Below are 24803 nucleotides of genomic sequence, written 5' to 3'. Positions count from 1 at the left end.
ACAGCCGCAACATGACCTCCCAACTCCTGTACTCGATACTCTGACCAATAAAGGAAAGCATACCAAACACCTCCTTCACTATCCTATCTACCTGCGACTCCACTTTCAAGGAGCTATGAATCTGCACTCCAAGGTCTCTTTGTTCAGCAACGCTCCCTCGGACCTTTCCATTAAGTGTATAAGTCCTGCTAAGATTTGCTTTCCCAAAATGCAGTACCTCGTATTTATCTGAATTAAACTCCATCTGCCACTTCTCAGCCCCATTGGCCCATCTGGTCCAGATCCCATTGTAATCTGAGGTAACCCTCTTTGCTGTCCACTATACCACCAATTTTGGTATCATACACCTCCAATTTACAGTATTATGACGATGCTGTCACTTTAAAGGTTATTTTGTCCTGGCTTTTTTTGAAAAAGGTTATAAGGCAGAGGCACTAAACTGGCTACCGAAGACAACTTAAGTTAACAATTTGTGAGGTTTTGGAGTGTTTTTCTGTTTAAAGTTAGATCAATAATAGCAACCTGGGTGTGGCCAACTCTCACAGACCAGGTTTTCTGGTTTTATTTTAGCTTTAGCATCAGATGCTTTTGAGGTCTTAAAACTTGAGACCTTGGAAACTTCATTGAATGATTCCCAGCTGCTATTCTCTCTGAACTCTCTCTTGATGTTTTTCATCCTGGATTGGAGAACTGCATGTTAGAATCTGTGTCTGAATTTGCCTTTTTGCCAAGGTTTATGGGATGTTACTATATTGGAACAGTTAATTAATAATAGGTACTGTATCTATTATGCAGTTACGTTTTAAATAATTAAGTTGTTCTAAATTCCTTTCTTTTGTTTGTATTTAAACTATAATGTTTAAATAAAGTGTGTTTTGCTTAACATCGAGTAGTTTGACCAGTCCCAAGGCATCTGGAACATGGCCCTTGACATCTACCTTTAAAATAAGAGAACATTAAAATGCAGGCGACCTTAAAATATTTTAAAGGGATCTGATCTGGTCCAGGGGCTCTTCCAGTATTGAAATCCATAATTCCAAGTTGGGCTTGGGAATATTGGACTCAAATTGGGCGTGTGGTAGGTGTTAGTGGCTTTTGTTTCAAGTGTTGAATTTGGTTAGTTTAAACAGGGTGTGCCTTGTGTAGTAATGGGTCTTACAGAGTTTTCTGGGGCTGGTAGAAGTGACTTCAGGAGTTTTCCAAAAAGTGAGCAAGGCAAAGATGTTGGAATTGGCAGATAAGTTGGAGTTGGGGTTGCCTGGGTCTGCGAGAAAAGAAGAGGTAATTACTTCAATAGCTTGACATTTAAAACTACTGGAAATGCCATATCTTTAGAAATGGCTAGAATTCAATTGCAGATGAAGTAGCTTGAACATGAAAAAGAAATGAAACAGTTTGATTTATGATTAAGAACAGAGGGTAACGAGGGAAGGAAGGCCCTAGCAGGAGAAAGAGAGAGAAGAAAAGCAGAAAGAGAGAGAGTTTGAACTTCAGAAGTTGGCATTAGAGAGAAAAGTTGACTTAAAAGGTTGAAGGTGAAGGCAGAAGGTAGGCTTAGTCAGGAGGATAGTGATGATGAGCAAATCCATTGTAACCAAAGGCCTGGTGGGGGTCTATTTAAATATATCCAAGCATTGCCTTGATTAGACAAGAAGGATATAGAGCCTTTTTTATTTCATTTGAGAGAGTGGCTAAACAAATGAGGTGGCCGGTGACCATGTTGGTTATGTTAATCCAAACAAAGTTGGTCACTGGAGGTCGTGAGGTACTTGCATCACTATCAGAGAAGATATTCAGGGAGTATAAAGAGGTGAAGAAGGCTGTAAAGACTGAGTCGTTAAGTATATTCAAAGCTGAGATGAACAGATTTATCTGTAAGGGGATCAAGTTATGGAGATAAGGCAGGAAAGTAAAATTGAGAATGATTAGATTAGTCATGATCTCATTGAATAATGGAACAGACTTGATGGGCTGAATGGCCTACTTCTCCTTCATCTTTTGCATCACACAATTTTGCAGCAGCAAGAAATTCCAGCTACTTTTTTGTCTACTGATAAAACATAAAATTAGAAAAAGTATTGCATTTTCACAATGCTTTTCACAACCTTGTAAAAGTGCATACTAAGTAGTTTTTATGTGCAAAATATATAGTATTTATTTTCAAAGCAGCACAGCAGAAGGCTTGGGTCATTAAGGTGTGGGTGGTTAGAATGTTTGTACTGCTGAGAGGTCTACAGAGCAACCTCTGTCTGTGTAATTGAAAGCAGCTCTTGGACATAACAGATCTTTGGTTTTGTGTTGATCATCCAGAAGCAAAAAAAAAGGATGTTATAGAATATTCCTAAGCTAACAAAAAATTATATTGATAACATTTGCAAATGTGAAAAATCTCAAATTACTCTACTGTTCTGCACATAACTGATATAATTAATAGTCCAAGTTTCGATTGATCCCATTATTAAGCAGTGTTTCTTTTTTTCAGCCTGCTTTCACGTGTAATGAATACTGGATCACAGTTTGTGATGGAAGGCGTGAAGAATTTAGTATTAAAACAACAGGTAAGTATCTTAGGTTATTAATTGCGAATACAAACAACTACACATTTGAATCAAAGTAAATAGATGGGAGGGTGGCAGCATTGTCACTGGATTAGTAATCCAGAGCCCCAGGCTAATGTTCTAACCTCGTGGGTTTGAATCCCACCATGGCAAATGGTGACATTTGAATTTAGTGTAATTTACTGACAACAATTAATTCACTGTTGACTAAGGTATAAACTAACAGCTTCCTCATTTCCCCTTCCCCCACCTCATCCTAGTTTCAAACTTCCAGCTCAGCACTGTCTCCTTGACTTGTCCGGACTTGTCCGACCTGCCTATCTCCTTTTCCACCTATCCACTCCACCCTCTCCTCCTTGACCTATCACCTTCATCTCCTCCCCCACTCACCCATTGTACTCTATGCTACTCTCTCCCCACCCCCACCCTCCTCTAGCTTATCTCTCCATGCTTCAGGCTCACTGCCTTTATTCCTGATGAAGGGCTTTTGCCCGAAACGTCAATTTTGCTGCTCGTTGGATGCTGCCTGAACTGCTGTGCTCTTCCAGCACCACTAATCCAGTATTTGGTTTCCAGCATCTGCAGTTATTGTTTTTACCTCTAAGGTATAAACTATATTGTTCACTAATATCCTATAGAGTACTAAATCTGCCATCCTTAACTGGTCTGGCCTACATGTGAATCCAGACTGCTAGCAATGTGGTTGACATTTAACTGCTCTCTGGGCAATAAAAGATTGCCAAAAACTGCTGACCTAGCTCGTGATGCCCACATCCAATGAGCAAATACATTTTTAAAAAGTTTAGAGCACAAATAGTGAATGCAGACTTGATTAGATTTATAATTTATTTCAGTCCCCATACTCACAGCTTCAGAAAACAAATGTGACTGCATCATGTTGCCTACTGATTCGTCACAAATTAACTCCTGTAGGAGGATCAATAAAGAATTGATCCAAACAGTTGGTAAGATCAACAATGTAATTCTGTAAAGGTGTTGATTTGAGTGACCTTATCACAGCTTTTTAGATTCATCTGCAGTAAGGTCCAGAGGTAGATATACATTAACTGAGGGCACTTCAACCCAATCAACAATTGGCATACAACAAATATGCCTTAATACATGTAAAGTATGCTGTAAGGCCATATTCCTGCATGTTTGTAATCTTTTTTGAAGATTGTTTGTTTCCAATTTTCTTTAGCAACTTCTAGGATTGATTTGAACATTGGCCAGATTTCCTCAAGAAGCTTGGCATCATCAAAAGCAAAACTGTTTACTTGCTTAGCACTGCGACATCCTGTTCAATTCCAGTACACTGTGTCAAAGGTTACAAAGCAGCATCTCACTATGGTAACTTACATTGCATATTCCAACATCGCGCCCCTCCGAAAAAACAAACCATCATGAAGGACAAAAGAAACAACATTCTGGCAATACCAATCAGTGGTGTTGTTCATCATTCTAACTTGAACATATGCTGATATATCTTCACCATCTCTGTGACAAAACTTGATAATCTATCTCACAACATTGTGACTTTCATCATTACTAAGAATACAGCACATTATGCTATATGCCTTCCAATGGAACTTGGAGATGCAACTGCCCATGTCATGGAATTTTCATTCGGGTATTTAGACATACAGATTTGAAGTAAATCAAATAAGCAGGAGTAGAGACTTACCTCTATTGTACTTGCACTATACAAAAATATTTTGGACAGATTGTCTCATCTAGTTAGGACAGTGAGTAAATTGATTAAGGGAGAAAGGAACATGATAGCTTTTTCTGCCACACACCATAATGAATTCAGGTCTGTCATAGGCACCTTCCCAAGTACAGTAATTTTGTTACATAATTTGTCTGTGTTAGTGTTTGCGAGTTGATTTCAACTACCCTGTGTCTAGTTTATTGATTGAGAGACCCAACAGTGTACCAAAAGTATCCTTGTGACCTGAACCAAGTATTTGTGCCCAGGTACGTTTTTCCAGCTGACTGAAAGGGACCAACCAACCAATTAGTGAAATGATTCTCAATCCAATTCTTTAAGCTGCTTTATTTCATAGCACAACAGTTACTATTGGTCTATTTTAATCAGTACCACTTGCAATTGTGTAAAAATGGAGAAGCCCGTAAGTGTACTACACTTCGAGACATATCATCTAAATCCACATCTTCCAGCCCAGCTGACAGACTTGAATGACTTGACTTTACGTTCAAAGTTGCATTTTTAACATCTACTAATCCACAACAGCATTGTTAGAAATACCAAAACATAGCAGCATGCATAGGAGTATTTAAATTCCTGACATGTAGAATGGTTCTTAAATGTCCATGAAGACATGCATTTAGCCCTTTGTTTTAAAGTAGTTCAAATTCTTTCATGCTTTGAAAGACATTGAACAAAGACACAGCTTGGTTGACTTTCTTAGAGGCATATTTTATGCTCATTATCTCCCACTCTGAATAACTGGATTTACTATTTCACATCTTAGTAGGGGTTATATAGTCAGTTAAAAAAAAAAGAGGGGCATACAAATGTACATTCCTGTCTGCTCTTCCCAGTTTCTACTAGAAATTGTGCTCTGTTTACCATATGTTATTGTGTCGAATGCATTTCTTTTGCTGAGCAGCTACTGAAATCATTATCAAAAGTTGTAGAGCAGCATCAGTTTCGTTTATTTAGCTTAATTACTTCCTATGATTAACAAAATATTTGATGATAAATAGAGATTCAGCCCTCCTAACTTGTCCTTTCACAAGAACCTGCAATCCTTCTTTCCAGAATCCACATGCCAACTGAATGACACAAGGCTTTGCTTTGATCACCCTGCCCAATACTGTCATCATTCTCTATGTGAAAAGTATATCTGTTTTATTTAGATTTTAGATTAGATTAGATTTAGATTAGATTACAGTGTCGAAACAGGCCCTTCGGCCCAACAAGTCCACACCGCCCCGCCGAAGCGCAACCCACCCATACCCCTACATCTACCCCTTACCTAACACTATGGGCGATTTAGCATGGCCAATTCACCTGACCTGCACATCTTTGGACTGTGGGAGGAAACCGGAGCACCCGGAGGAAACCCACGCAGACACGGGGAGAACGTGCAAACTCCACACAGTCAGTCGCCTGAGGCAGGAATTGAACCCAGGTCTCTGGCGCTGTGAGGCAGCAGTGCTAACCACTGTGCCGCCCTATTGATCTTATCCTTTGTAGTTTGTAGCTATTCCTGCCCAGTCTGCAATTTGATTTAAGTTGGAGAAAGAGTTTAAAAATGAATGAAACTGTTGTAGTCCCCTTAGGATTCTCAAACTTTTTTTTTGTTAAATAAACATTTCATTTTGAAATTTTCTCTTTACTGAGTCTTCTGATGTTAACAAACAACAGTATGGTCTTTCTCACCATAACAAAAAAATGACATAGAAACTCAGCAGATTTGGTAGTGCCTGCAGTGAGAGAAACTGCAGAACGAACTACTTTGGAACATTAGTCATGTCGGACCCAAAATGTTAACTCGGTTTCTCTCTTCACAGACGATGCCAGACCTGCTGTATTTATCTAGCTCTCTGATTACTATTTCAGATCTCTAGCATTCGCAATACATTGATTAATTTCCATAATATTAACTCTGTAATGAAATGTCAACAGATCACATTTAGTAGAATGGCAAGAATACACATCTTAGCCAGTTTGACACTGTAAGGGACAATGATCAGACATCTTCTGAAATGCTGTTATAGTACTGATGGCATAGTCATTGGAAGGGTGCTATTTCTTAGGTTGATGAAGGACCTTCATCTTATAGATGTTCAGGGTGAGACCCATGCTCTCATATGCCTCCGTAAAGATCCTGACAGTGGTCTGGAGAGCATCCTTGGAGATTATGCATACACAAGCATCCATACTGCAGCTCGATGACACTGGTTGAGGTGACTCATCAACCTGGCCTGGCATTGTGGAACAAACCTCCAATCAGCAAGGTCCACAGGGAGGCCTTAGAGAACATTCCAATAGTTCGGAAGTGTCCTGTGGCCAAAGCAGTTATTGATGACAAGATCTAGCGTGGCCTCCAGTGTGCTGGCACAGTCTTCAACTGCCTGAGGAAAAGGATGTTCGAGGGCAACCAATGCTGCCTGCTCAAGAAGCTGCAAATTCACTGGAAAGAAAGACGCACTAATATCAACATCCTCGACCAGGCCAACATCCCAGCATTGAGGCACTGACCACCCTTGATCAGCTGCGATGGTCTGGGCACATCGTCTGCATGACCAACATAACACTCCACAAACAGTTGCTGTACTCTCAGCTTCAAAATAGCAGGCAATCCCCAGGTGGACAGAGGAAGCGCTTTTGTGATACCCTCAAGGCCTCACTAGTAAAGTGCGACATTCCCAAGACACCTGGGAATGTCTGGTCCAAGACTGTCCAAAGTCAAGGAGGAGCATCCGGGAAGGCGTTGAACACCTCGAGATTTGCTGTCAGGAAAAAACGGAAGCCAGGTGAAAACGGCGAAAGGAGCGTGCCTCCACACCAATGCCCCATCCACCCATTCCCGGGAACACTACCTGCCCCAAGTGTAACAGAATCTGCAGTAGCCTACAGGTTCACTCCGAGAGTGGAAGAGAGTCATCCTCGTGTGCAAGGGACAACCGACGATGATGATGATGCTATTTCTTAGTGGACAGTGGAAGTTATTCTTGGATATAAATAAAAATGAAGTTATGAGATGGAAATAAGAAAATTGTAATTGGTTTTTGGAAAGAAAAAGAGACTTTGACATTATGACTAAAAATCAGAGTGGAAACCTTTTTTTTGTAAATGAGAAAACAAACTTGTAGGATAAATTACCAGTGTGAGCGATTGGAAGAATATGAATAGGTTCAGGAGAGAATGGAATTAATTTGTGAAGATAAGACTATTAGATGAGGTTCTTTCAAATTCTTTCGAAATTTGTAGGCTTCAGCATATTTAATAATTTTATGTTCTATTCTTGTTTGCATGAAATTCTACCGTTGTACTGAATCTGCAATTTCAACAACCTTGGACTGTAGTTTTCTGTTGTTCACCTCGGTGTAACTGAAGAAAATTTAAGTATTTCAAAAAAAAACATTCCACTATAAATGTGCATATGGCTCCCTTAGTTTCTGATGAAAAATTGTTTCCTTGAACAAAGGTAGTTGCAGCCATTACTAATCCATTTTGACATGTAATTTTACAAAGAGTTAGTCCCTCAGGAATACGTTGTTGAAAGCTGAGGCCCTGATGATATATTTGTCGGAAAGTATAACTTCTGGATTTCCAAAATAAACACTTTTTGAAATAAATCAAAGCGGAGAAACTTTCAGAAAAGATTCCCTCTACGTTAAAAATGTAGCTTTTGCATTCTAACTAACAGTAGAGTCAAGTTTGGGTTTGGCAAAAATAAGTAAGAAATTGTTGCAGCTGTTTAATTTTCTATTGGTGTTTGTTTAAAGTGGACTGCTGATACTTTCAAAGTAGAAGCAATTTAAGTATGACAAGTCAGTTCCAATTGCAAGAGTATAATTATTAAACGTAATTAAAGTACATATCAACTTTAACCTTCGTGATTTTTTTTACTGAATATTGTGATATCTGTTGCCATTGAGAAAGTGGTGGTACATCACCTTTACAGTGTGATGTAGTTGTTCCCACAGTGATTTTTAGAAGAGAGTGCCAGGATTTCAACTCAGCAGCATATAGTCATGTCAAGATGCTATGAAGGGAAACTTACGGGTGTTTGATGTACCCATACACTTGACTCAAACATCATTCCAAGTCATAGAATGTTTAGATGACACTGCTTAAGGAGACCTAGCACTTTGCTGACGGGCATCCTAGAGATGGTACACATTTGTCATTGTGCTCCAGTAGTGTAGAATGTGATATGAGGTTGATGAGCTGCGATCAAACTAATTTGCCCATGTTGGGGCAGCTACACTCTTCGATGCAAGTGTGGAGAATTCCATGATACTCCTGGATGTAATACTGAGTTATCTTGGGGGTGTACAGTCATCAGGAGGTAAAGCACTCACCATAGAGTATCCAGCCTCTGACCTGTTCCAGTAATACCTGTACTATCACTTACACTGAGCCTTTGAAGAGCATCTCCATCAAACCAAGCTCTATCCCTGCATTTACCATGCTAATCCATTTCACCTGCACATCATTGTGACAGTGGGAGGAAATCGGAGCACCCGGCAGAAACCCACACAGACACAAAGAGAATATGCAAACACCACACAGATTATCATCCAAGGCCGGAATTGAACCCGGGTGTCGAGTGCTGTGAGGCAGCAGTGCCAGCCTGGGATGTATTTGGAGTAGACGGTCTTTCCTTTCCTCTGATGTTTTGTAATGCAGCATTGAAGAACAAAAGCAAATGACTTTCACGGGCATAAAACATTAGATTTAAAAGGAAATCTCACAATTTAAAGAGTTTTTGTGTTCATTATGCCAATTAAGTGTATGTTCTGTTTCAGAAAAACTATGATTTTATGTATTTTGTTATCTTTGCTTAACCTTTGCAACATGGCCAACATTTTGGAACTTTACTTTTGTTGAGCCAACTTTTACTGAATATCTGCATTATATGACAGGGCATTTAATGCTTATGCGAAAACACTAACCTTGTTCAGACTACTAGCTCTACGTGGCCAGAATTAGGATGCAGAAAGCTTTAAAACTGTCCACAGAAATAGAGTAGATGTTACACAAGAGCTTCCTTTATTTTAGTGGAGGAATCTAGTGGTTTTGTGGTTTTTGAAATGCTAATTCTGATTATGGACTGTATCAGGATTAAAAAGTATCTCGATAAACATTAACATTAAAAGTTCCATAACGTTGGCTGAACATTCAGAGTAGCTCTATTACTGTTTTATCAAGATTGGCGGTTGACTTATTCTGATTTTAGTGGCTAATGCATGCAAATATTCCATGTGCCATTACTCAGAGGAACATTTTGTTAGCAAATTCTTTGGCCAGTTCCTTGTTAGACAGAACCTTGCTATAGGACCTTAAGAGTAAAGACTTATTAATATTAAGCGAATGTTATTGTTTTCAGAATATAATTTCAAGTGTTTGCAATGTCAAATTAACCAGAAGTCCAAGCAGACTTAAAGAAATGATGGAATCAAAATTTAGTTAATAAATAGCCTTTAAAAAAGCATGGAAAGACATTTAAAAAAAGACTAAAATACTTAGTCTTCACTTGGCTGAACTTAAAGACTTAGAATTAATTTTGATTTTCCAGCTTTGAGGTCTGAAATTCTATTGCATGTGAATATTATCAAAGTACATTGTCATTTTCAAGAATATCATTTTCTCATTTCATTTTAACAACATTAGCAGTTAAATTTCCTGACAAATGCCTTTCATTTACTTGTAGATGCATTTGTTAGTTACAGTACATATTGAACAATTTACATGTACAACAGTTTGATTATTTTCATCTGTATGCAGTACAGAAAATGGTTAATTAGCCTGTCATATTTGTGCCTGCTTTCCAAATGAGCAAAGCATCTATTCCACTTCACCATTTTCCCCCATCACTCTGTAATTTCATCCTTTTCAAGAAATAATTCAATTTCCTTCTGAATGCCTCATTTGGACCCCACCTCCACCGCACTCTGAGACAGATCTTATCCACGCAATGCCTGAAAACGTTTTTCCCTGTGTCTCCATTGTTTCTTTTCCCAATTACCTTACATCAATGCCCTCATGCTCTTGACTCTTGTACCAGTGGGAGGGTTTCCCTATCTACCCCAAAAAACTCCTCATGATTTTCAACAACCAAGCCTCCTTTCAACTTTACCTTCTATAAAGAGAACAGTACTAATTTCTATTAATTTGTTTAAATTACCTAAATTCCTCATCCCTGGAATCATTCTTGTAAATCTCTTCTGCACTCCCACTGATGTCTTCACATGTTGTATAAAGTGTTGTGTCCAGAACAGGATACAGTACTGTCGCTAAGGCCAAGCCAGTAATTGAAGCAAGTTTAACATAAACCCTTTGCTCTTGAATTCCATGTCCTTAATCTTAATGTCCAGTATTCTGAACGATTTATTAAACATGCTGTCAGTCTGACCTGTCATTTTCACTGATGTATTCACATATGTAAGCATAGAAACATAGATACTAGCAGTGGGAGTAGGCCATTTTTCCCCTTTGCCATTCAGTATGATCATGGCTGATACTCCATCTTAATGCCTTATTCCCACTTTCTCCACAAATCTATTGATGCCTTTAAATCTAAATGAAATTATCTATCTCCTTTAATATTTTCAGTGACTTGGCCTCCATCTTTGGTAGAGAATTACACAGGATCACAACCTTTGAGAGAAGAAATGTTTCCTCCTTTCAGTCTTAAGTGACCTACCCCATATCATGACTCTGTGACCTGTACTTCTAGGGTCCACAGCCAGGGAAAACATCCTCCTTGCATTTAGTCTGTCCATCCCTCCTCATCCGTCTAAACTCTAGTGAATGCAGGCCCAGTTGAACCAGTCTCTACTGAGAGGACAGTCCTGTCATTCCTAGTATCAGCCTTGTGAGCCTTCACTGCACTGACTCTATGACAAGTATATTCTCTCTTGGGTAGGGAGACCAAAACACTTTGTGTGGTCTCACCAATCCCCTTTTTCACACTACTCCTCCTTTCACTATTTATATACCAAAAAATTTAAAATTTTTATCTTTCAAATTCCCTCACAATTTTGCTCCTCCCTATCTCTAATCTCCATCTCTATACTCTCTTAAGATATCTGTGCAGCTCTAATTTTGGTCACAGGTGCATTTCCAATTTTAATTGCTAAACTAACACAGAATCACATTTTTTAGTTCTAGTTTGCAAATTAATTTTGATTTTAAAATAAAGGTGGAGCAATCCTTAGTGCTAAGTCTACAAAGCATAAGATACAGGAGCAGAATTAGACCATTCAGTCCATCAAGTCTACTCCACCAATCAATCATGGCTGATTTGTTTCTCAACTCCATTTTCTTGCCTTCTTCCCATAACCTTTCATCTCCTTAATCATCAAACAACTATCTACCTCTGCTTAAATACATGCAATGTTTTGGCCTCCACAGCCTTCTATGGCAATTAATTCCACAAATTCCCCATTCTCTGGCTGGAAATATTTATCCTCATCCCAGTTCTAACAAGTTGTCCCTTCACCCTGAGGTTGTGCCCTCTCTCCTGCAAGTGAAAATGCCTTCTCCACATCACTCTATCCATGCCTTTTTGTATTCTGTAAGTTTCAATCAGACCCCCTTCCTAATCCTAAACACCGCAGTATAGACCCAGAGTCTTCAACTGAGAGGATCTATGGGGTCAGTGGGAGCAGGGAAAGCTACCCCTGTAAAGCGATCAGGTCTACTGGGCCAACTATTACTAAAACCGCGCCCACCTCCCTTCAAGCTGGGAAAGTCATAATCTTGTGTGAAAATGGTGATTTGTAGAAAATTTTTAGGATGGACTATAATGTAAATACTGAGGTAAAAACAATGACTGCAGATGCTGGAAACCAGATTCTGGATTAGTGGTGCTGGAAGAGCACAGCAGTTCAGGCAGTGTCCAAGTAGCTTCGAAATCGACGTTTCGGGCAAAAGCCCTTAGTGACTTAGAATGGAAAAAAAATCAAATCTTTACTAGTTGAAGGTAGACTGGTTGTATTTCTCAGAAGAAATACTTGATAAAGTTTTGGAATTTAACATGGAAAAGCATTTTGGTAAAATAAAGCCAAAACGTATTAAATTGGATGGGTAGAAAGTCAAATCCTATAAATGAATATTCTCTAAATTTAAAACTCCTACTGAAGACATGAAACTGCATACTGAAAATTGAAGCTGCAGTGACTCCCTACCATTATATTTATAGTACTGGCTCTCGTTTGTGCTCCTTCATTACTATTGTTTGATATGGCTTGGTGGTGGAGCTGGAAACCAAGTCCTATTGAAAAGGAATAAACTAGTTAGAAGTCATAGTTATACAAATTTCCTTTAAACTTGCCAACTTTTCATGGTTTGGCTTACACACTTTGCATTAGTGATGATTGTGAATAATTTAAGTTTATCTCAAGTTCAAACACCATTAAAGATGTGCAAATCCTATTGATGCCATCTCTGGAAGATGTTTCCAAGCAGTGTTTCTGGATTTTTAGTTTATTGCACACACTGAACTAAACTCACACATTACATAAATCCAGTGAATGGACTAGTCCATTAATAGATTGGAAAGAACATAAATAATTTACATCTAGTACCTTCTGAGCAAGATTGGGATTCATGAAAGGCAGATAGGAGCAGATCCATGATTTGATAGTTTGGACACGATGGATTCACAATTTTGAATAGTCATCTGTATCAGATATTTTGAAGGTAACAAAATAAAACATCATTTGAGAGGACAACTTTGGGTAATTGCTATTCACTTTGGTTGTGGAGGTTTTTCTTATGGTCCTTTAAACTAGAGTGATATTCAGAATGAGGAAACATAGTAAAGAGTCTTTGCTATTACACTGAGCATGGTCTCTTGCAGAAAGTGTAATTGGTGGTTATTTGACCACTTATACATGCTGCACATGAAATTAGAATAAATTGCTGTAGTCCTTCATAATATGATTAAGTGAATTTAAGAACTCTGGTTGTTGAACAAATGTTTTCGTTTGAAGCTAAAATTCATTTGGCAGGAAATGTGGAAAAGCAAACTTCATGCTTCACTTTGACATGAAATTGCATTGATCGAGATAGAAAGTGATTTTAGCGGTGACTACTGTAGGAGGGCTCAGATATTTACTGAATTACTCAAAAAATAGACTCATACAAGTTCAATTAAAAGCACCTGTTTCAGCAATCATGTAACTTCCCTGTTAACTTCTCACATTTTAAGAACAGACATGGTCTCACTATACTCAATGTACGTCCTCTCCTGCCAGAGCTACTTAGTCTGCAAAAAGGCTGTAATTAAATTACCACCCTTCCTGATGAAGCGCCTATGCCCGAAACATTGACTCTCCTGCTGCCCGACCTACTGTGCTTTTCCAGTGCCACACTTTTCAACTCTAATCTCCAGCATCTACAATCCTTACTTTCTCATTACCACTGTTAGTATAGAATTAAAGAGGCATTCTGATATTATTGCAATTTTCTGCATATCTCCTCATGATAAAGGGAATATAAGGGAATCCACATCAGTAATGTATATACCACTTTTTTTAATGCATCAACTTACTGCCAGGGAACTATAGACCAGTGAGCCTGACCTCGGTGGTGGGCAAGTTGTTGGAGGGAATCCTGAGGGACAGGATGTAAATGTATTTGGAAAGGCAAGGACTGATTAGGGATAGTCAACATGGCTTTGATTGAGTTTTTTGAGGAAGTAACAAAGCGGATTGATGTGGGCAGAGTGGTAGATGTGATCAATATGAACTTCAGTAAGGCATTCGACAAGGTTCCCCATGGGAGACTGATTAGCAAGGTTAGATCTCATGGAATACAGGGAGAATTAACCATGTGGATACAGAACTGGCTCAAAGGTAGAAGACAGAGGGTGGTGGTGGAGGGTTGTTTTTCAGACTGGAGGCCTGTGACCAGTAGAGTGCCACAAGGATCGGTGCTGGCCCCTCTACTTTTTGTCATTTACATAAATGATTTGGATGTGAGCATAAGAGGTACAGTTGGTATGTTTGCAGATGACACCAAAATTGGAGGTGTAGTGGACAACGAAGATGGTTACCTCAAATTACAACAGGATCTTGACCAGATGGGCCAATGAGCTGAGAAGTGGCAGATGGAGTTTAATTCAGATAAATGCGAGATGCTGAATTTTGGGAAAGCAAATCTTAGCAGGACTTATACACTTGATGGTAAGGTCCTAGGGAGTGTTGCTGAACAAAGAGATCTTGGAGTGCAGGTTCATAGCTCTTTGAAAGTAGGGATGCAGGTAGATAGGACAGTGAAGAAGTCGTTTGATATGCTTTCCTTTATTGGTCAGAGTATTGAGTATTGCGGCTGTACAGGACATTGGTTAGGCCACTGTTGGAATATTGCGTGCAGTTCTGGTCTCCTTCCTATCGGAAAGGTGTTGTGAAACTTGAAAGGGTTCAGAAAAGATATACAAGGATGTTGCCAGGGTTGGAGGATTTGAGCTACAGGGAGAGGCTAAATAGGCTAGGGCTGTTTTCCCTGGAGCGTAGGAGGCTGAGGGGTGACCTTATAGAGGTTTACAAAATTATGAGGGGCATGGATAGGGTGTAAATAGGCAAAGTCTTTTCCCTGGGGTCGGGGAGTCCAGAACTAGAGGGCATAGGTTTAGGGCGAGAGGGGAAAGATATAAAAAAGACCAGGGGCAACCTTTTCACGCAGAGGGTGGTATGTGTATGGAATGAGCTGCCAGAGAAAGTGGTGGAGGCTGGTACAATTGCAGCATTTAAAAGGCATTTGGATGGGTAAAGGAAAAGGAAGGGTTTGGAGGGATATGGGCCGGGTGATGGCAGGTGGGACGAGATTGGGTTGGGATATCTGGTCGGCATGGATGGTTTGGACCGCAAGGTCTGTTTCCATGCTGTACATCTCTATGACTCGATTTAAAATCAAGTAGGCTGCTTTGTGCAGGAATGTGCAGAGTTTCTTGAGTGTTGCTGGAACAGTACTCCTCCAGGCAAGTGAAGAGTATCCCACTCATGGCTTGTGTCTTGTAGAATATGGACAAATTTTGGGAAGTGAGGTGGTCAGCTATATACTTCAGCATTCTTAGTTAGTGACCTGCTCTTGTAACCATTATCTGTGCGGGTTGGTCCAGACCCGTTTCTGGTCAATGGTTGGCCCCAGGATGTTCATAGTGGGAAAATGGTCCTGGCTGATCTCAACATTCTGTCCTCCTTAAACTTAAGGTCATCCAGAACTCTGCTACATGCTAATTTCCATTAAATACTGTTCAACCTTTAACCCCATCTTTATTGATGTCTGTTGGCTCATGGTCAAGTAATGCTCAATTTTAAACTTTTTATCTCATTTTCAAGTTCTTTCATGGATTTAGTCTTCCTTACCTTTATAATCTCAACTAAAGCTATAAATCTCAGAACTACCTTGCACCTCAATTTTAGCTTCTTCACATCAGCTGCCAATGCCCTAAGCTGTGGAATTGCCTCTTCACCCCATTACGTCTCTTTCCGTCTTTTCGGTGTTCCTTAATGATCTAGCTGAATATGTGATCAATGCCTTATTTTACTTACCTTTATAAATTCCCTTGCAATATTTTGCAAGATTAATGGTGCTGAATAGCTACAAGTCATTGCTGTGCATGTCCTGTAGTTAAATTGTGGATAAACAGTTTTTATTTTGCTTTATTTTGATTTTCCTGGGAGAGACGTTGGCTGTGGGACTTGTACATGACAGCAAGGCACCTTATTCACTTTGTACCATTGATGTGGGGATGACCTTTACATGAATCAAATAGTATGATGTGATCCTTGTTATTTAACCTTTTTCATATAAAATGGGTTATACAATATACAGTCCAGTGTTAATAGATACCTGTAATCAAAGTTTAATTGAGCTACTAGAACCTTGAAGGATAGTAATGAAATATTCATAATTGCCAATAGCTGATCAATTTCTGATTATCTCCTTTACAGAATCTACCAGTGACTCGGATTTTGGACAACCTCATAGAGATGAAATCACATCCTGTGAGTAAACTTCCTAGCATTTAACTTGTAAGATCAGACAGGCATGTTGAAAATTAAAGTTACCCCAACATTCAAGAATTTAGACATCCAGGAACAGGTGTAGGCCATTTATCTGCTCAGGCCTGTTTCTCAATTCCACTAGAAGCACTTGTAATTTATACTTCAGTTTTATTCACTAACCTGTGCTCCATATCCTTGATATCCTCAATGAAACAAAAATGCTTCTTGAACTTAGTTTTGGAAAGTTTGATTAACCCAGCATTTCTGTTGTTTGTGGCCAGAGTTTGCAAATTTTCACTACCCTTTTTTTGTGAAAGACCATTGTCTTACATTGAAGTGTGGGCATACAGATAGAATTGGTAATGGCTAATTGTGCAAATGTTCCTTGTGTTGAGACATTCCAGCAAGAAGCAATGTCTGCTATTTACATAAGGTTCAACCTGACAAAGTGGCTGAAGTATGAAGTCAGTGCCATAGGAACAGATCTGTGAAAAGAAACCAGAATAATAGCTTAATCTTTTGCAGCGTTCATTTCAAAGAAGTTGTATTTCATCCAGGATTTTATGTGAGGCAGATAGACTGACAGCACAGAGGTAACTGTAAAATTGAGAAAAATAATGGAGAAGTGGCATTGAATGCCATTGGTATAGGACCTGATCTGGTATCTGTAGATAAATGTATTGAGGGTAGCACTTGGGTGTAAAAGATAGGAAAAAGGAAACCAAGGACAGTTCTGTCGGTGGTGATGCATATCTTTTTATTGTGTAAAGAAGAGTAATCAGTGGCAAATCACACTAAGGCATAATGCTTATCAGAAAGCTGGTGCTGACATGTTGGGCCATTGATCAGAAAAATAGGAGTGGAACTGCAAAGGGAAATCCCATGAAGTTGTACAGTAGTAGAAAGGTGAGAAAACAGAATACTGTATACAACCATGTCAAATATAATGGAACGGCCTAGGAGGATTGCATGACTCCGTTCTACATGTACATTTTCATTTGAATGCATGTTCATGAAGATTGAAAAGGAAATAGGTGAAAAATAATCAGGTTAATTCTAACACAAATGTGCAGAATGCATACCTACAAATGTAGGATAGTAGAATATAGAATCTTTAATCGAAAAGTGTCAATGTATCGTTACTTCCAAATAAGCATGGAAGTTTGCAATAAGACATTGTTTTCTACTGAGAAAGAATGAAAAGGTGTTTATGACTTGTAAAATTTAGTTTTTACTATGAAGTACTGTCCAGTCTTTATAAACTGTCCATACATGTGTGGCTTTTATGGATTAAAGAAAGTTAGTTCATGGACAGCAGCCAGTTCTGCAACACAGAACAATGGTTCTCTTTGTTTCTGTTAGCGGAGGAGAAAATTTAATTCCAAAATCATTAATGACTTGGTGCCAAAGTGTTTCAAGAAGTCTGAAGAGCATTAGATGAAACTATTTAGACTTTAGCAACAACAGGTCCACATCAGTAGATCATAAGATATAGGAACAGAATTGGACTGTTCACATCATTGAGCCTGCTACACCATTTGATCATGGCTGATATGTTTCTCCACCTCGATCTCCTGCTTTCTCCCTGTAACCTTTGACCTCTGTAGTAGTCAAGAATCTATCTATCTCTTCTTAGCTTCACTCTTACCTCCAGCATAAACGCTTTCTATTTTCTTTCATCCATCACTCCAGTTAGCGACCAACTCTTATCATAATTGTCCTGAATACTGCATTCCATTTCAGCATCAAATCAGACGTAGAGTGGAACCAATGAGCCAAGCCTGACACCATTATATCAATAACACCATTTTGTCCAATTTATGTTTTAACTTGTACAGAAATGTATGCCAAGAAAAAGGCGAATACTAGCTGTCATAAAAAGCCAAACAAAATAATTGATATAAATGCACAAGATGGAAGCTTGTGATCAGTAGGGTGGAATCATGTGTCCAGTTAGTTGCATTCGTTTATTGAGTAATGGCAGGGCGATGGTGATAATCAATTTGGTCAGTTGGCTAGATAACGTGTAACACCAGCCGTATGGGTTCAATTCCCATTCTACCTAGGGTAAAGTTGGAACCTGGCTTCTCCCACCACTTCTGAGATCCAAAGATAATACAGATAACCAGTGACAAAAATGACCAAAGAAGAGGCTTAGGATGACACATCACAAAACATTGAACCAAAAACCTATCTTTGGGTTGGCCATTTAATAATATGTTATGATCTCCATAGAAACTAAGAAGTTTTTTAAAAATTCAAAATTTCAGTTAATAGATAAATGGATGTTATGACAAGGTTTCATGTTTTAAAATCTTTTTCTGTATTCAATGAATAAAACAGCTATTGACTTAACATTATTTTTTGTAGGTTGCTTCTACTTAAAACTGCAAAGAGGAACATTTCCATTGTTATATTTAACTCCCCTCACACTCTACAGAATTATGGCCTTCCAGCAAAGTCTACAGTTACTCCTAGCTTCTTAGTTCTGTTAGCAATTACTTTGACTGTCTTCAGCTGCTTTCTTCAGTTTTAGGAGAGATTCTTAAATCTATTATCAATTTCAATGATTCCTGTCCCTGGTCACACAGGAAGAATATCCAGCAGTTGATGCCTGCAGGTTGCATCTCTCTGACTGGAGGTTATTTCTCATATCTCTGGCTCTAATAGTAAACAAAACCGTCTCTTCAGCCCTGCCCAGATAGAACTACTGTCTGTCTGTGATATTCATTTGTCGTGACTTCTGTAACTAGATGTCAAAATGGCTTTGTTTACCCTTTTCCCTATGGCAGCGTTAAACTCATTAAAGTTATATGCAGGTAGCAATGGTACTCGATGTTTTGACTCCAACTCTCTTTTCACGTTAGAATTAAGTGGACAGCCTACAGTACAACAGTTTACAACAAGATACCTGAAACTCCTTTTTGGGACTTTCATAAACTTGAAGCCTACCCATTGTGAACTCAGACCATGCTGCCATTGTCTCCAAGTATAAATAGTTTGTAACTTCTTCCTGGCAAAACATTCAAAGTCTTCCTTTGATTCCTAACAATCAACCCACTCAAGTTTACTGTCAGGGAAACTTCATGACAGATCACATCACCCTTTTCATTTATCCTAAATTTAAAGATGCTGTTCCAGACCACCCTCACCCATTTAACCTTTCAACAACAGAAATTTCCCCTTCACAGTTATACTTTCTCAGTGTTTTAAGTAAACACTTCATTCTCTATAACACATCCAAAGCTATTCTCCACTGCCAATGACTTGCTTTCTTTTCCTGTTTCCAGTTAGTTAACTATTAATTCTCCAATCTAACTCATATAGTGAGTGTTACCCTGGAGATTCTGTTCTCTAACTAAAGCTAGGCAAATCTTCCAGCCTTTTTTTTAAATGCTCAAAAATATGACTTCTTAATCCAAGCACAAACTCTCACCCACATTCTAGATTCTGAACATTAAAGATTGGTGATTATTATTTCTCTACTCTGTCTCTCAGATCTATATAGATCAGATCGCCAGAGTGTTGCCTTTATGTTTGAAATGAAAATTAGCTGTCCTCTGTACCCTCAATTTGATTTTATCTTGCAATTAAAAGACCAGTCGAAGTATGATCGTTCATAAAACCCTACATGCATTACACTTTCCTGTGAAGTTCAAGGGGATCTTAAAAGCAACTTGTCGCCCAACACTTCAGCGGCTTGTTTCTCTCCTGTCAAAGCCTTTCTCTATGCCAATGTGACTTGCCTGGGCATTGCATTCCTGTTTGAAATGAAAATGAGTTATCCTGTGTACCTGTCATTCGATTTATCTTGCAACTAAAGGACAGTTCTAAGGATAACTGTTCATAAAATCTGACATGCTTTACACCTCCTTGTGACTTAAACATAGCTATCCTGGTCACTGTTTGCAGGTGTGAAATCTTGCATTACCTTTGTAGTAAGACAAGTTGGATTCCCACTTTTGCAAGCAAACCACCCAATCTTGTTCTTGGGTAACATTCAGAAGTAGTTACATAAGTTCGACTCGCCCCTGCATTTTATTGTAACTTAAACAATCTTTAAATATAATCTTACAATCCTCATAGTTGCAATAATGATTTTTACTTCTTCACTACTGATGTTGAAAATAGTGTGAATTAGACATGAATAAAAAGAGTTGCTAATAAATAACAGCATAGAGTCATAGAGATGTACAGCGTGGAAACAGACCCTTCGGTCCAACTAGTGCAAGCTGACCAGATATCCCAACCCAATCTAGTCCCACCTCCCTTCACCTGCAAACATCTGCCCCCAATCAGCTTTTGAAAGTTCTTGCCTAATACTGGCCTTTCTCCAATTTAGAACTTCAATTTTTAGATCTGGTCTGTCCTTTTCCATCATTATTTTAAAACGAATAGAATTATGGTCGCTGGCCCCAAAGTGCTCCCCCACTGACACCTCAGTCACCTGCCCTGCCTTATTTCCCAAGGTTAAGTTTTGCACCTTCTCTAGTAGGTACATCCACATACTGACTCAGAAAATTTTTGTGTTCACACTTACCAAATTCCTCTCCATCTAAACCATTAACACCATGGAAGTCCCAGACCATGTTTGAAAAGTTAAAATCCTCTACCATAACCACCCTATTATTCTTAGAGATAATGATCTCCTTACGAATTTGTTTCTCAATTTCCCAGTGACTATTAGGGGGTCTATAATACAATCCCAGTAGATGATTTTTTTTTATTTCTCTGGATGTGTTTGCAGGAATATCCTCACTCAGTACAGCTGTAATACTATCCCTTATCAAAAATGCCCCTCCCCCTCCTCTCTTGCCTCCCTTTCTATCCTTCCTGTAGCATTTGTATCCTGGAACGTTAAGCTGCCAGTGCTATGGCTTACTTAGATTGTTAAACTTATTGCTATGAACAGATGCTGTCATACTCTAGTCTGTCAATGCAATGTCTGAGAAAGTTTGAATGCATTCTTTCTGGAGTCTGCCACATGTGGAGTTGCAAATCTTGGCTGTACATCCCTTACCAGAGGGTGGGAACAATTGGAAAGTCTAGTACTTTGCACCTGCAGTAACTGAACTCAGGACAACCTGTAATCATGCTCTATCCTGGGAAGTCCAAATGGGAAGCAAACTTAACTTTTGTTTCAGATAATATCACTGATTATGATGGTCATTTTGTATTTTTCATTTTAATTACTACATCTCTAGAAGTTAGTTGGGTGAAGAACTTTTAGATTAGCCAACTATTGCAACAAGCTTTAGATTAATGCTTACATTCTTGGCATCTAATAGAAAGAAAGAAGTTTCTTCTAAGATGTAATGAATATTTTAGTGATGGTTTGCTAATCCTACCATCTGTGGAATGGATTAAACATCCAAACATTAACACTGCACAGTATGTGGTTCCACGGCTAGTGAAATGATCAATCTCTTTTGTCGTGGATGTCATGAATCAATTTATAACTTTAAAAAAAAACCTACCTATAAAGATTGGAAAAATTTAAGCTTGTGAAAAGCTGAAATCAATGCTCAAAAATTTAAATCTGCACAGTTAACTGCACCAGCATTGCCGTGACTTCATAACAATACCAATCAAAACATGTCAGCAGTTGCTCAACAATTACTCTGTTTTTCTGATATTGAAGGGGTGTAATGTCTTGCTTGCTTTACTAGTCAGATGAATGTTAATAAAGTGTATTAATTACACTCCCATATAATGCAATAATTTTGCAAAGTTTTCTCCTCTGTTCTGCCCCCCGCCACCCTTCCCAAGCATTACTTTTATTAAGTTATTTCTAACTCTGAGCTAAAACCCTCAATTTATTTTCATAGGAAACTGATGACTACAGATATTTTGATCCAAAAATGCTTCGCGGCAGTGAGAGGTAAGTTCATAAAGATCAGCAAATTCATGCTAGATTTAAACAACATATATTCAAAATTATATACAATGGGTTGGATGTTATAAATCAATGATATTAGTGCAATGGAAGATTTCTTTAAACAGTTGTAAAACTAATTGTGAAAACATTGTTCTACGCAATTTGCAATAAAATGTGACTTTTCAATGTTTACTTTTCCCACATACCAGAATTTATTTTCAAAGAACACTGCAGTCATAAGTATTAATTTTAAAATTCTGTTCCAAGAATTGTTTGATATTTTCCTTGGACAGAAGTCAGACGTAGTTTCTTCACTCAGAGAGTAGTAAAGATGTGGAATGCCCTGTCTGCAACAGTAGTGGACTCACCAACTTTAAGGGCACTTAAATGGCCTTTAGATAAACATATGGATGACAATGGAAAGGTGTGGATTAGATGGGCTTCAATTTGGTTTCACAAGTCAGCAGAACATTGAGGGCCGAAGGGCCTGTAACTGCGCTGTAATGTTCTGTGATCTATGTTTTTCTTAAAGACACTTTTTAAGTAATTGCCTTGATCTAACACTGACATTGACCAGTAAACATTTTAGAATTTTGGTGCCACCCACTGTTCATTTCATCACTGACAGTGTCACTGAACTAATGAAGCAAATTGTCATGTTTAGTACACTAACAGTGCATGTCAAAGTATTGGGAAATTACCTTGTTTCTCCGAGAACATTAAAACCCCTTCCATAATGGATTTCCCAGTGGATTAATTCCCATAGATTGTGCACTCAGCCATACCACTTGAGACACTTCACAAGCTTACAATCTGGTCTGGGTGATTTTGGATGGAACAATAGTGAGGGGAGCTATTGATTATGTCAATGTCTCTTGGATTTGTGACACTGTTTTTAAAAAAACAAAATCAATTTGTATTGTTCAGTATTATTTAATGTATATGGAAGGTCACAGTTTATGATAGGTAGTTACATTATGATCTTGTTAATATGCTGTTTATATGTTTCTAGAAATACATATTAAAGTGATTGTGCAATTGCTAAACAGCTTCAATTAAAATATTTACCCATCATTTGTAACTCGAGGCTGGAACAGAATGAAAACAATTGTTCAACAGTGTTCACATAAGTGAATTGATTTAGAAAGTGTTGAATTCTACCATCATTTATCAAACTAAACTTACAAGTACAATGAATGTTAAACTGAATATTGATGAAAAGGATATATTTTGTCAAAGTCCTTTGTTTTGCATTCACCAGGAGAGTTTGCAAGAATACAAATTCAGAGGAAGACCAACATGTGTATTGCTTGCACAGGACATAAAGAGGAAATTTTAGTGTAACAGTATTTCTTTCCTGTAAAATTTATTTGCACTCCCAGCATTCCGTAATGATGAGTTTGTCCCCTCTGCACCATTCTGGCAATAATTATGTTTGTCTGCTTTGCAGCTCTGTTCCAAGAAACAAGAATCCATTCCAAGAGGTAAGTAGGCTACATGTGTAGTTTGAATGCACTGGACTAACTTTAAGAATTACCTTAATGAGTTCTGACGTAGGCTTTGGGAATTTTGGAGAACTTTCAGGATAACTGCAATTGATGAGTGACTGCAGGCACAGTGAAAATATTAAATTTCAAAGCTGCAAATAAGAAGTGATCTCAAATGAGGAATGTTCCTGCAAGGAAATATAGTTGGAGTTTGATGCCAATTTCTCTTGCTATGACTATTTGTCAATATTTCATTATGTTACAAAGTTTATTACTTTTTTCTCAAACTTATAGTTGATGGTAATTGCATCAGCGAACACTGCCTTTAATTTACAGATGTATACAAAATTATAGGAATGTGAAAACTTAAAACAGTTATCCTTAATCCTGTTTTAAAATCTCCTCTTATTGGTCTGTGGCTGCAAATTTCCAGGATCATAGTTGATCAGAATTAGGTCATTCAGTCCATCGAGTCTGCTCCACCATTCAATCATGACTGTTTCTCAACCTATTCTCCTGCCTTCTCCCCATAACCCTTGATCCCCTTACCAATCATGACGCTATTCATGCACTGAAATTTATATCAGTTTCTGTACTGGTAGTCTGTAACAAACAAAATCTATGTTAAAATTTCTAAATTTCCTGTGGAGGTGATTACCTTCAGCCTCTGATTCAGCCTACCATTATCATGTCTAGCATTGACACACACATTGTGAAGGGCACGTTGGGCTTTGATACTTTCTGATTGCGTAGAGTTGAGAAATGTCAGAAATGTTTTGGATGTTCTGAGATTGTCACCACTTTGGTTAAGTGTATTTTTTAAAATCTACTAAATTTAAGTTTACATATGTATACTCTGCATAACCAGAAAACTAGCATGATTGGTCTTGTGCATGCTGATTGGAGCTCTGCAAAAACAAACAGCAATGAATTTTAGCATGTGTAACTGTGAAGAGATGCAAGTGATTCAAATGCAGCAATGTTTAAGTGTAGAGATAGATATAAATTGCCTAAGTAGCAATGAGGTTGCGTGGGGGAATTAACACAAGTTATTGCTACACAAGTGAGCAATATTTCCAAGAAATTAAAAGCCTGCAAACAGAGATTTAGTGGAATATTTTAAATTAATCCTCTTCGCTTTTTCTAATGTTAATCAGTTTTCTT

At 38.3% G+C, this 24803-nt stretch overlaps 1 protein-coding gene across 2 annotated transcripts in view; it reads left to right on the top strand.

The window, feature by feature from the left end:
- The window catches only part of scfd1 (sec1 family domain containing 1), a 151526-nt gene that overhangs the window by 88808 nt on the left and 37915 nt on the right, over window positions 1–24803 (top strand). For both annotated transcript variants that reach the window (XM_072569003.1, XM_072569002.1), the window contains exons 19-22: window positions 2483–2558; window positions 16221–16274; window positions 22103–22155; window positions 23603–23636. In XM_072569003.1, the coding sequence (XP_072425104.1) occupies window positions 2483–2558; window positions 16221–16274; window positions 22103–22155; window positions 23603–23636 (217 nt within the window). The remainder of the gene's footprint in view (window positions 1–2482; window positions 2559–16220; window positions 16275–22102; window positions 22156–23602; window positions 23637–24803) is intronic.

Source organism: Chiloscyllium punctatum, chromosome 4 (assembly GCF_047496795.1).
Source record: "Chiloscyllium punctatum isolate Juve2018m chromosome 4, sChiPun1.3, whole genome shotgun sequence".
Lineage (NCBI taxonomy): Eukaryota > Metazoa > Chordata > Chondrichthyes > Orectolobiformes > Hemiscylliidae > Chiloscyllium > Chiloscyllium punctatum.
The sequence above is the reverse complement of the archived record's forward strand: the minus strand, read 5'-3'. Positions and strand labels throughout refer to the sequence as shown.